The sequence below is a fragment of the Chionomys nivalis genome, chromosome X (assembly GCF_950005125.1).
Source record: "Chionomys nivalis chromosome X, mChiNiv1.1, whole genome shotgun sequence".
Classification (NCBI taxonomy): domain Eukaryota; kingdom Metazoa; phylum Chordata; class Mammalia; order Rodentia; family Cricetidae; genus Chionomys; species Chionomys nivalis.
The window spans coordinates 1,257,965-1,270,921 of NC_080112.1; the positions used below are offsets into that span (position 1 = coordinate 1,257,965).

At 46.6% G+C, this 12,957-nt stretch overlaps 1 protein-coding gene across 1 annotated transcript; it reads right to left on the reverse strand.

Annotated features, from left to right (window-relative positions):
* Positions 1–362: 362 nt before the first annotated feature.
* Atp6ap1 (ATPase H+ transporting accessory protein 1) lies at positions 363–8,050 on the reverse strand. Its single transcript, XM_057760524.1, has 10 exons — positions 7,839–8,050; positions 7,410–7,536; positions 4,957–5,031; positions 4,515–4,708; positions 3,899–3,939; positions 3,230–3,315; positions 2,635–2,873; positions 1,919–1,966; positions 1,605–1,833; positions 363–1,227 (listed from the first exon to the last, which is right to left on the reverse strand). The coding sequence occupies exons 1-10, from the start codon at positions 7,979–7,981 to the stop codon at positions 1,018–1,020; spliced, it is 1,392 nt and encodes a 463-aa protein (XP_057616507.1). The 5' UTR covers positions 7,982–8,050; the 3' UTR covers positions 363–1,017.
* Between the last annotated feature and the right edge of the window lie 4,907 nt (positions 8,051–12,957).

The following is a 12,957-nucleotide window of genomic DNA, read 5'->3' on the forward strand; positions in this document are numbered from 1 at the left end:
GGGCGGGGCGGGGCGGGGCGGACCCGCTGCAGGTGCTGCGCCCGCAAAGGATCCGTGCGCGGGAGCCGCGCGCGCCCCGCCCCGTCCCGCCCAGCGCGCTCCCGTCCCGCTCCCCTGGGAGAAACAGCAAGGCCCTGTGGTGTGTTTTTGCTGCTGCCGGTATCTCATTGAGAGAGCTACCGTCCTCAGGACTCAGGAGAAATAACAGGCCTCTACCCTAACTGGTTAGAGTATCAGCTTGCTGAAGATTCTCCCACCTTTCCAGTCTCACCTCCCTCCTGACAGGACCACACACCTGGGAACTTCTTCCCCTCGGTCAAGAACAAATCTACTATCAAAAATGACACGAAGCCAAAGCCCAACACATGGCAACACGTCTTTATTTTATTAGGAAGGAAAAAACAGAGCAGCCCCATCCCCGCCTCTTGACAGGCAATCCTAATAGGAACAAGTCAGAAACCCAGTGAGCACACTCTGCTCACCAGTCCTCGTAGAGGTCTCTTCCTTCTCTGGCCATAGAAATAAACCCCAGTGTACTGCTCATTCTTAACACATCACCCAAAAACAACACCCAAGCTGGACAGACAGTTAAGTAGTCTTCACACCTATCAAACTCAAGAAACTTCAAGTTCATTGCTGTTGTTGGAAGCTTCATAAAGCTTTGGGAGTGAGCATTAATTACACAAAAGCACTATAAACAGCAAGGAATAGTAGCCAAGGGGCAAGAATAAATAAGGGGGAAAAGAGGAAAAGGAACCCTAGAATTAATGTCCCTTTCCCTCATGATGGTGGAACCTGGAAGATTTGCCTAATATCTATGAAGAATATATATACACTTCATTGGAAGAGAAGGGGGATAGCCCCAGGAAAGTCCCTAAGCAGGTTGAAGAGGAAGCAAAACAGGCTGAGGGTAGTATAAGGTTCATGCTATAATAGGAAGAGGACAAACCCTTCCATCCACTGTGCCAAGATGACAACCTAGACACCAACACTCCCTCAATTCCTTTCTGACACAGGTCACACAATCTGTGTCAAAGTGATGGTGGGGCTCTTGTGGTCATCAAAGCGATCCATGGTCTTGAGGCTGAGTATCATGTGCAGGCCATAGGTGAAGATGAAAAGCATGAAGAGGGTGGTGAGCAGCCCCATCCAGATGCCTGGGGAGAAGAAGCCAGCACAGTCGCTAGCATAGGAGAACTGCTCACCCGTTACATTGAAGGCCTGGATCTAGGAGACACATAGACATGGATCAGAAGGGATTACAAGTTCCTACAGATAGCAAGAGCTGGGGTTCTAGAATCAGTGAACAGTCTATACCTTCAGAGATATCACAAGGATGGAGCTCTCAGCTATATCCTTAAGCCATACTGAGATTTTTTTTTGTTTTGTTTTTCAAGACAGGGTTTCTCTGTGGTTTTGGTTCCTGTCCTGGAACTAGCTCTTGTAGACCAGGCTGGTCTCGAACTCACAGAGATCCGCCTGCCTCTGCCTCCCGAGTGCTGGGATTAAAGGCGCATGCCACCACCGCCCGGCCATACTGAGATTTTCTGAGCTCTTCTCTCCCCCTACTGCCACCAGCTTGGAGCCCATCCCCCTTCCAATACCTGGAAGTCGTGAAGAGTCATCTGCCAGAGTGAGGGCACGTTGGTCACAAGGAGATTGCCTTTCTTGCTCAGACTGCTGACATACTCACAGTGGAAAGAATAGATGCTGGGTCCTGTGACTTGGGAAACATTGAAATGGGCAACAGAACCATTGCTGTGTATTTCAAGTCGTTCCATGGTAAACCAATATCGGGCAGACACTGGGTAAAAGCGACTAGCCAGAATGAATCTGGAAGTAAGAGTAGCAGAGATGTCAGATGAACAGAAAAGAATGGACATACCAGCCCAAACACACTTCAGTCACCAGAACTTACTTAAATGTCACTGTTGCACCAAAGAGTGGTTCATAGGTCAGTGAAAGCCTGCAGGACAAGGTAGAGAGGTGCTGTCAGACCCTAGAAGGACCTTAAGCAAGATCCTCCTCAAATGGGTTCCAACCTAAGCTGCCCTAGGTTCATTCTTACAATCACCTGCCAATACAGTGTCCCCAGTTAGCAGATGGGAAAACTAAGGCTCCAGTCAAAACCAAATCAGGAGCAGTTGGAGGGTCAGGACCTAGGTCCAACATCTCCAGCTTACGATTCCTTCATGTGGTTGTCCTGAGTCCCCTGGACCTCTTTCAGCCCCTTCTTAAAGGGCATTTAGCTGTCTGCTGAAGTTTCAGGGGTAGGAGGCCTAGAACTGGTTTTTGGCAGTTGGTCTGCTTTTTGCCCACATGCAATCCCAGGGGTTGAGCTCAAAGAAGGACCAGGGTCCCAAGGGACTGTGTGATGATAATAACCCAGAACCCATCAACCAAGGCCTAAAAACATGGGAAGGCAATACTTGTGAGAGGCTCCCTCTCCAGTAACCTCCCAGCAACATCACCCTGTGATACTTTCACCAACTCCTTGGTGAACATACCACACAAAGACCTTCTTCACCCTCAACACATGTACACCTGATCCTACATTCTTGCCCTGTACTGTGCTCACAGTGGCAAGAAGGCCATGTATGATAACAGTCCTTTCTTCCCTGCCTTTGCCCTTACACGGCAAAGGAGTCGTTCCAGAAGGAGCCAGTCAAGTTAAGATTCTCCACACCAAATGTGAGGGAAGTCAAGTCTTTCCACTCGTCTTTGTATGCCACAGAGAAGTTTTGTGCCCAGAACAGGATCCTTGGAACAGTGTCATTGTAACTCACAGGAGGATGGATCATAGGTGCTGCCACCTGAGTCTGAAGCAGCTGGCGACCTAGACCCCCAGTCACCATGGGTACATCACGGGCCACCTGCAGAAACATTCAACAACCCTTTCAACAGTCCTAAAAACAAAGCCTAATCTACTGTAATGGTCTTCCTCCCCACCGGGTACCCTGTACACCATCTGAAAGTCCCTAGCCCTGATATTCCATCTCTCTAAACTTATGATCACTTGCAGCAAGTGTGCATGAACACTGCCCAAGTGGTTCACAAACGAGATGGAAAAAAGGCCCTGTGGATAGAGGAAGCAATCCTTTGTCCACTAATCTCCCAAGTTGAGGACTCCTGGGAGGCCCTGCCTGCGACATACCCTTCCATCTCCAGGCACACTCACCAATAACCTCACAACCCCATGCCCCAGGGCCCCTGCTAGAACAGTACATACTCTAGAAGGGCGGACTGCAGTAAGAGCCGCGGTGTAAGGGACTTCTTCAGACTTGAGTGTGCTCAGTACCTGTCCAATGACCTCATCTGAAGAGTGACAGGAGAACACAGAGCCAAGTCACCAGGTAGTATGCTTAAATACTCCCCACTCTCTGCTTTATAGAGACCTTCTAGACCTTGAGAAAATCAGTGCTGTTAGTCTCCACTGAAGACCCCTAAAACAAGGTATTTTTCCTCCTACCCACTGTGCCAGTCTCTCTGGGGACATCTGTGGCCTTAATCATTGACTTTATAATGCCAAGCCCAACCTTAAGTGAAACAAAATATATAGCGATATAGACAACTCCGTATCTACCCAACTCCCTTTCCATGCAGATAGACTGTCCTTTACAACAAAGACAAGTCCTCCTAATTGCTTTGTATAAGGTTAATGGTCTATTAAGTCCATTGAATCATTAGACCTGTGCAGAAACTAAGTTCCAGGGTTCTTACACAGGGGGTCATAAGCCACCTCTGTCAGGTGAAGCTGACTACAGAAGCCAGCCACTATGTCCCTACAGCTGTTAGCTGCTCTGAGAAATGGGGCCACCCTTGTAGTAAAGAGAAATCAGTTCTATCTTCCTGGCCCGAAGGCAAGATGAGGAAATAAGTCCTCTGGGACCACACTCACCATTGCCTGTGAGGACCTCCCTGGGCGCCATCAGACCGGAGCTATGGATAAGAAGAAAGCAAGAGGCCTGCAGGTTGCTCTTCACTCAAGCTTGCCTGGAGCAGTTCAATGTGGCTCACTACCTTTCTCTCAGCCCTTCCAGCATCTCCTTCCCTGCTAGCCCCACTCACCAAGCCTATGCACTTCAGCTGCTGCCCTGACAGCCATGAAGAGGCCCAGCTCAGCAGTAGCAGCTAGCCCCTGTACTTCTATTTGCTTCAGTGCCCCTGCCTGGAATCCCATTTCCCTTTCCCCATTTTGCAGGCACAGCCCCTGACCACAATTCTAATAAAGAGGGCCTTAGTGGGCGAAGAGGTTTTTCTACAAGTAAGGGCCATGTCTGCCTCATTTCTGGAGGTCCAATAGGCATAACTCAGTGGTGGATACTTGTAAGTCACAGCCTGACAGGAAGTTATTCCTGTCTCTTCTGGGCACACAAGGAACTTTCTGGAACAGTCTGAAGGTGGTGAACATATGGTGAGGGAATATTTGGCTCAACTCTCCCCAAAGCTCACAGCCTAGGACTTTACCCATCTCTTGAAGTGCAAAGCTGGAGGCTGTGCCACCCAGGCTGTACCTGGCTGTGTAGGGCAGACGGATAAGCAGCAGGGCAGGGAGGCTGGCATTGAGCTTCAGTTCCTTTAGGGTAGCTAGATCCACATGCAGGGGACTAGCCCCAAGCTTCTCCTGAAGGTAGGTGGTCAGAGTACTGATTGCATACCAGTCCACAGCAGGAAGCACCAGTGAGGAGGGGGCCAAATCCAGGGCATTCTGACGTTAGGGGAGAGGTGAAAGGCAAAGTAAGCCAGAGAACAATGGGCCTAATAACCTCTAAAAACCTTGCCTGGAAAGCCACACCCCACAGAGATCTTGCAATGGGTTATAAAGTAAATGTCTCACATCTGACACTCAGATCCCAGGCCCTCTACCCTCAAAGCCTCTGGTCCTCTCTCTGGGAGAGAGAGTACAGAATGTATTATCATCTGTCCTCTTAGCTGGGGCTGTGAGCAGACCCTTACCTCCAGGTTAGAAAAGGCACTGTCCTGCTTATTTCCAAACACACCACCGTATGCTGTGAAATCCTCAATGCTTAGCTAAAAGGTAAGCAGAAGAGAGAGATATCCTAGGAGGTTGGGCAAGGAACAAAGACTAAAATTGTGGGGGGATGCAGGGGCGAGAATTCTCAGGGCTAAAAAACATTACAAGTTAGATTTGGCGTGTAGGGAGAACAATTAACCACCAGCACTTGTGGTGGGGGTGAGTGGAAAGCTCACTCTTTCCTCCCCAGTACTCTGAGGGCAGGGTGACAAGACATTGAAGGTAGTCATAGGGTTGGGAGATCTACAGACAGTTGTCTCATGATAAAATACAAAACAAGAGTCAGCCAGCAAGAACTGGGAAGGGAAGCTGGGGAAGAGGAAGAAGACAGTAAAGAACATTTATTGCATGCCTCCTAAGAGGGAAGTAGAAGTCAGAGCAAATGAGAACTTCCATGTTTAGTCTGGATAGGATCCTTTTAAGGGGAAGAAGTTCTTGCTTGCCCCACCATTTTTGGTGGGAGTTAGGAGAGAGGAAAATAATGAAACACAATGGAGGAAACTGGGACTTCTGAGCTCCCAGGACCCCAGTAACTCCAATCTCATGCCCTCCCTCTACAATCTGTAAGTATCTTAGTCCTCCTCCCTTCAACCACCAGCTAGCTTCCTCTGACTTTTTCCAGTTAGGACCAGAAGGAATCTTAACCAGGTTCCCTAAACTCATTGTGTTTAGTATACATAAGCCTAGCCTCCTTTCCTAGCCTCCTCTTCTTCTATACTCTCCTATATTCTGTATTACATATGCAAGGTTTTGTTGTACTCAGAACTGCCACTAATCTTTCCTCTAGTGGCTCCATCTCTAGGCGACCTAGCGGACCATCTCGTACCCGGGACCCTTTCATTCACTAGGCTCTGGTCACACAAGCACTCCCCTGAACTTACTAAGAGCACTCCCATGCCTAGGGCCTTTACACCTGCTACTTTCCTGCCAGTAATGTCCCTCCTCAAGTCACATGACTCCCTCCTGCTAACAAGATGTTACCTCCTGAGACCCTGCCTGGCCACACTGTTATCTAAAACAGTGTCCTTCCTTATTGTGTTGCCTTAGCCTTCTTCCTTCTATAAACTAAAGGACTGACGTCATCCAACTTAGCTCATTTTTTTTTAAGCTGTAGACCAGGCTGGCCATGAACTCAGTGAGAGCTACCAGTCTTTGCCTACCAAGTGATGGAATTAAAGGCGTGCATGTACCACTGTCACCAGGCTCCAATTTAGCTCTTAACCACTTGCCTTCACAAGAGTGTCTACTTCCTAACACATACTAAGCACTCTATCATTGGCAAAAGAAGGAAATACCCTAAGATTGGGAGACTGTGGCAGATGGTTATCTTCATTTTACACTTAGAAACTGTGGTTTAAAAAGATTATTCCACATGCCCCAAGGCTGAAACAAGTGGTAGGACTGAGTTCCAGTCTTCTCTGTCATTTACCACCTTTCGAAAGGACTATTGACTAACATAATCACCACCATCAGCAGACACAGCAACAGAGGGAGGCCACAAACAAAATGAGCCAGCCAAGCCACTAAAGAGGAAGGGACAAGCAGAGACTTGACATCCTCCTGAACAATAACTTTATACTGCACTAGAACCTTCTCATAGTCCATACTCCTGCTCTGGGTGTACACATCTGGAGTGAAAGCAAAATAGAATGCTGGCTCAGCACAAAACTGGGGGATAGGTCTGATACCCCCAAGCTGGAAGCATTGTGTTATGCTATCTCCAAATCTGGACCTTCAGCAACTAATTTTACCTCTTCAACATTACTTTCATTAGTGGTTAAACCAAGAAAATGATATCAGTTGAGCACAGTATATGTGGCTAAATAGAGTCATTTTCCAGTTATTCCTATTACAATTGTTTAACAGTTAAAAATTACAATTCTAAACCAGGCGGTGGTGGCACATGCCTTTAATCCCAGCACTCGGGAGGCAGAGGCAGGCGGATCTCTGTGAGTTCGAGACCAGCCTGGTCTACAGAGCTGGTTCCAGGACAGGCTCCAAAGCTACAGAGAAACCCTGTCTCGAAAAAAAAAAAAAATACAATTCTACCAACAATTAGTTATTGGGCGAGTCACTGATCTTGCCCCAAAGTGAATCTTCTTATCTGTGATAATTCCCCCACATGCTGAGACACCATAAAATAATGCTGAGTACTAGATCGGTATCTGATGTTTGACTCCTTGCTTCCTAAATCAAGTCCTTGCCATTTACATGGGTCTCCTGTTCCCACTGAAGCATATTCTACAAATCTTCACGAAAATCTAGCCACACCTGCTTACCTGTGGGACAAGGTCACCACACTTGGGGAACCAGCAGTGGGGGTGGGGCGGGGTCTGCCTCCCGCTGACAAAGACGTAGACTGGGGCAGCCTCACCTTGTCCTGTAGGAACAGCAGTACATTGCGGGGGCCCAGCTCCAGGGCAGGGTCTAAGTAGGTAGAAAGCTGCATATCGCTGGTGATATGGCCCTCATGTGTGTCGGCCACAGGAGTCCACAGGTCCCTAGAAACGGACAGAAGATAAACAGTCAGATGTGATTGCGTGGCTTGAGATCCTAAGCCCATGGGCTCCCGGCTTAACGTGGGTGGGGGAGGCTGAGAGCTCAACACTGGTCGTCGTGAAGCAAGCCCATGACTAAGAGACAGACTCCATCTGGGCCTCGAAGCCCCCGGCCAAGGACAGCTCTGGAGTTCAGCGAGGGCGGCTCATCCCCTGCGGCACACAATACCATCCTCATGAACCCCACCTGGCCCGACTCAATTCGGCCGGGCCCAGCCCGACCCGACCTGTCCTAACCCGCTCACCGGTCACTCGACCACAGTACCAGTGGCACCTGCTGCTCAGTGGCCACTGCCGCCGCCACCGCCACCAACGACAGAGGCAGCCACAGGACTGGAAGCCGCCGTGTTCCCATTCGCATCCGAGACACCACTGTTGCCGCCATCATACCCTCAGCCTTCAGTGCCTGGGCCTCTGAGGCCGCTGCAGATCAGATGACCGTCACCTCCACCCGAGCCCCGCCCCCATCTATCTGGGCGGGGCCTTCTACCATACTCTGCTGTGATTGGGCCAAGATCGTGGCACTCATGACCACTCCTTCTCACTGGTTGGTTGTACGTGTCTCCAGTCACGCACGCTCTAAGTGAGAAAGGAGGCAGAACCGAGCGCTACCGCCTGCTACCTGGCTCTGCTGGGCGGGGTGGTTCTATAGAGCCCCATTCTCTAATATTTTTTTCTGTTTTCGTCTTAAAAATCGCAAAACTGGATTTTTTTTCTAAAGATAGACCCTTTGTCTGGTACAGATGAAAAGCTGAAATCACTTAGAATAAGAAGAGGGTCCACCGTACCATCAGAGAACAACTGCCAGCACTTAAAATGGGCAGGTTGGAGGAGGATCTAGGAATTGGAACAGTTGCAGCTTCAGAAAGGAAGGAAAAACCCAGGCGGTACCCGGTCTGAAGGACAACATTAAGTAACAATGTCAGTGTCATTTGCCACTAAAAAGCGGACAATAGGATGAAAGCAGAGAAGAACACTGTTTCTTTTTATTTAGCAACACTTGCCAACTTCAGCAAGAGCGATCCCACTATAAAGTGGGAGGATTATCCTTCTTTGTGATTTGACTGAGAAGGACTGACAGCTAGAGTCAGAAAATGGAAGTCACCGGCACAAACAGACTTTTATGTTCTGTTTTTTGAAAGAGGGTTGGAGTATGAACAAAATTCACTATACAAACCTCAACCTTTTAAGTGCTAGGATTATAACTGTGAGCCACCAAACATGCTTTATTTCTGAACTATTTTTATTTCTTGGTCTGTTGATTACCTTTACAAACACTAAATTCATTCCCACAGTACTACAAAAAGAAAAAGAAAAAAAAATAAAAAAGGAAGAGTATAACCAAATCTTGAAAATCTTGAACTCTCCAAACATATGTGATTAATCTAGGTGGTTCTCCACCTGTGGGTCACAACCCCCAAAGACACTGTAAATGCGTCTTAATTTGGAAACAGGGACATTTTTTGTTCGTTTGCTTTTCAAGACAAGATTTCTCTATGTCCCTGGTTATCCTAGAATTCACTCCATAGACCAGGATGGCCTTGAGCTCAGAGAAATACTCCTGCCTCTCTCTGCTCCTGAGTGCTGGGATTAAAGGCATGTGCCACCACTGCCCGGCTGGAAACAGACAGGGTCTTTGCACATATAATCAGTTTATAATAAACTCATACTGACTGCTAAAGTCAGAATATGGAAGGATGGGCCACAGTCTGATGATTGGTGTCATTATAAAAAGAGGGAAATTTGTTGGGTGGTGGTGGTAGATGCCTTTAGTACCAGCATTTAGGAAGCAGAGGCAGACAGATCTCTGAGATTTCAAGGCCAGTTTGGTCTACAAAGTGAGTTCAGGACAACCAGTGCTACAGAGAGAACAGAGAAACCCTGTCAAGAGAGATAGAGAAAGAAAAAGGAAAATTTATTTATTTTTTGTTTGTTTGTGATGGACTCATAGTCCAAGGTGGCCTCAAACTCACTATGTGGGTAATGATAACTTGAAATTTCTGGTCCTCCTGCTTCCCACCTCCTCTAAAAAAAAAGGAGGAAAACATAGATTCAGACAAGGAAGAAGGAAAAGTGAACAGTGATGCAGCTACAACCAAGGATTTCTGGCAGTTGTCAGAACAACAGGAGAAACAGGAACCAATTCTCTCCTAGAGCCTTCAGAGAAAACTCAGCTGCACAAACACCCTTATTTGTGACTGGTAGTGTACAAAATTATCAGAACTCTGTTGTTTGTTTGGTTGTTTTTTTGGTTTTTCAAGGCAGGGTTTCTCTGTGTAGCTTTGGAGCCTGTCCTGGCACTAGCTCTTATAGACCAGGTTGGCCTCGAACTCACAGAGATCTGCCTGCCTCTGCCTCCTGAGTGTTGGGATTAAAGGTGTGTGCCACCACTGCCTGGTTAGAACTCTTTTTTAAGTTAGCTAGTTTGTGACAATTTGCTACAACACTCTAGGGAACTAATACATTATTTATTTGGCATATATCATAGTAAAAAAATATGAGAAGAGTGTTTGTTGGGCTGGGCAGTGGTAGCGCTTGCCTTTAATTCCAGCACTCAGGAGTCAGAGGTAGGTGGCTCTCTATGAGTTCAAGGCCAGCCTGGTCTACAGAGTGAGTTCCAGGACAGCTAGGGCTGTTATACAGAAAAACCCTGTCTCTAAAAATAAAAGTCAAATGCAAATGGACTAGATATTGTTAATGTACTTATTGCCTATATATATTTTATATAGTTATTGTACTTACTGTAAAAACTATATAGTTTTTTCTTACATTAGTTATAGCCTTCTTTTTTATTTTAGACAAAAGGGGAAATATAGTGATATTTTATTTATGTTTTAATAAAGCTAAGCCACTAGAGGTCAGGTAGTGGTGGCACACACCTTTAATCCCAGGATTTGGGAAACAGAAGCAGATGGATCTCTGAGTTCAAGTACACAAGATCAGTGCAGAAATATACCCGAGTGGGCCGGGCGGTGGTGGCGCACGCCTTTAATTCCAGCACTCGGGAGGCAGAGGCAGGTGGATCTCTGTGAGTTCGAGGCCAGCCTGGTCTACAAGAGCTAGTTCCAGGACAGGAACCAAAAGCTACGGAGAAACCCTGTCTCGAAAATCCAAAAAAGAAAAAAAAAAAAAGAAATATACCCAAGTGGTGGTGCCTCACACTTTTCATCCCAACACGAGAGGGAATATAAAATGGGAAGAGAGAGAGGATTAGGCTACTTAGTCTGCAGTTGTGCCTTGAATCCCAGCACTCAGGAGGCAGATCTCTGTGAATCTGAGATCACCTGGTCTAACAGACCTAGTTCCAGGACAGCCAGAACTACATAAAGAAATCCTGTCTCGATAAATCAAAAAGTAATAAACTTATCTGAACATGGTTGTACCTGCCTGTGACCCTAGTACTTAGACAAGAGGATAGGAAGTTCAAACCCAGCTTTGGGTAAATAAGGAGTTCAAGGCCAGCCTGAGTAGCCAGGAGGTGGTGGAGTATGCTTGTAATCCCATTACCTTGGAGGCAGAGGCAGGCAGATCTCTGAGTCTGAGACTAGCTTAGTCTACAGAGTGAGTTCCAGGACAGCCAGGACCACACAGAGAAACCCTGTCATAAATATAAATAAATAAATATAAAAATAAAGAGTTAGCCGGGTGGTGATGGCACACCTTTAATCCCAGCACTTAGGAGGCAGAGACAAGCCGATGTCTGTGAGTCTGAGGCCAACCTGGTCTACAGAGGGAAATCCAGGACAGGCTCCAAAGCTACAGAGAAACCCTGTCATGAAAAACCAAAATTAAACAAATAAATAAATAAATAAATAAATTGTAAACCTTTTCAGGCATGGTGTTTGTCAGCATGTATGTATATGTACTACATGTGTGCCTGGTGCTAGTGGAGTCCAGAAGAGAGCATTGATGGTTGTGTGTAGCACCATTTCTAATTGGTCTTAATAATAAAAACTAGTTCTTACCCCTACTAAATCCTCAGACCGAATGGGGTATCATGTCTCTGTAAATTCTCAAATTGAATGCTTGGGCTCCTGTCTCCACCTGTCTAGTGTTGGGGTTAAAGACATATGTGTCCCAAGTACTAGGATTAAGGTGTGAGGCTCCACCGTCTGATTCTGTTTCTTTTTTAGAGATGGTGAGCCACCATGTGGTTGCTGGGAATTGAACTCAGGACCTCTGGAAGAGCAGCCAGTGAGTGCTCTTAACCACTGAGCCATCTCCGCAGCTCCCACTACATGGATCAATCTCGTGTAGACCAGGGTGGTCTTGAACTCACAGAGACCACCTGCCTCCTCTTCCCGAGTGCTGGGATTAAAGGTGTGTGCCATCACTGCCTGTCCTGTTTGGCTAACTAGTGACTAGCTCCGCACTCTTATTTTCAGGCAAGTTTTGTTAGATCACTAACAAAATATCACCATAGTTCTGTGTTGCCACATGGGTGATGAGAATCAAACCTGGGTCTTCTGCAAGAGCAGCCAGTGTTCTGTTGAGCCATCTTTCCCCCACACCCCCTCTTCTCCCCCACCCTTTCTCTCTCTCTTTTTGGTTTATCGAGACCAAACAAAGGAGGAGAGGGTTCTCTCTCCTTTCTTTTTAAGATTTTTTTTTTGTCATGCTAGGGATAAAACCCGGAACTTTTCACATGCTAGGCACGCACTATCCCAACCACAGTCCTTTGTTGCCATTGTTGTTTTGAGATAAGATCTTTCTAGGTAGCCCTGATTGGTTTGGAACTGGCCATCCAGTTGAGGATGACTTTGAATTCTCATCCTACTTCTACTTCCAGAGTTCTGCAATTAAAGGCTTATGCCAATATGTCTACAGGGCAGAAGGCTATATTAATTTTTGAATTTTTTGAGACAGGATCTCAAGTAGCCCAGAAAGGCTTTGAGTTTGCCATATAGCCAAGGATGATCTGACTAACTACTCTTTCTGCTTCCACCTCCAAAATTTAGGCATTACTGGTATTTGTCATCATGTCTGGCTTACTATGTTTGAAAGTGATATATAGAGATTAATACTTTACATTGGTATAGACTTTGGTCTATTGATACAAATTTAAGGACAATTTGCTACACCGAGTATATATATATATTTCTTCTTGTTTGAGGCATTGTGTTTGTGCAGCTCATTTAAAAATGTAACGTAAACCGGGAGGTGGTGGCGCACGCCTTTAATCCCAGCACTTGGGAGACAGAGGCAGGCGGATCTCTGTGAGTTCGAGACCAGCCTGGTCTACAAGAGCTAGTTCCAGGACAGGCTCCAAAACCACAGAGAAACCCTGTCTCGAAAAACCAAAATAAATAAATAAATAAATAAATAAATAAATAAATAAATAAATAAATTTAACGTATAGTTAAG

Excerpts from the sequence above, each read along its gene's own strand:
- Atp6ap1 (XM_057760524.1), bottom strand. The coding sequence starts at position 7,981 with ATGATGGCGGCAACAGTGGTGTCTCGGATGCGAATGGGAACACGGCGG. Across the intron at positions 4,709-4,956 it reads GTGCCTTTTCTAACCTGGAG|AATGCCCTGGATTTGGCCCC; the intron begins GTAAGGGTCTGC and ends CCCTAACGTCAG. Across the intron at positions 1,967-2,634 it reads TGGAACGACTCCTTTGCCGT|GCTTTCACTGACCTATGAAC; the intron begins GTAAGGGCAAAG and ends CTTGTCCTGCAG.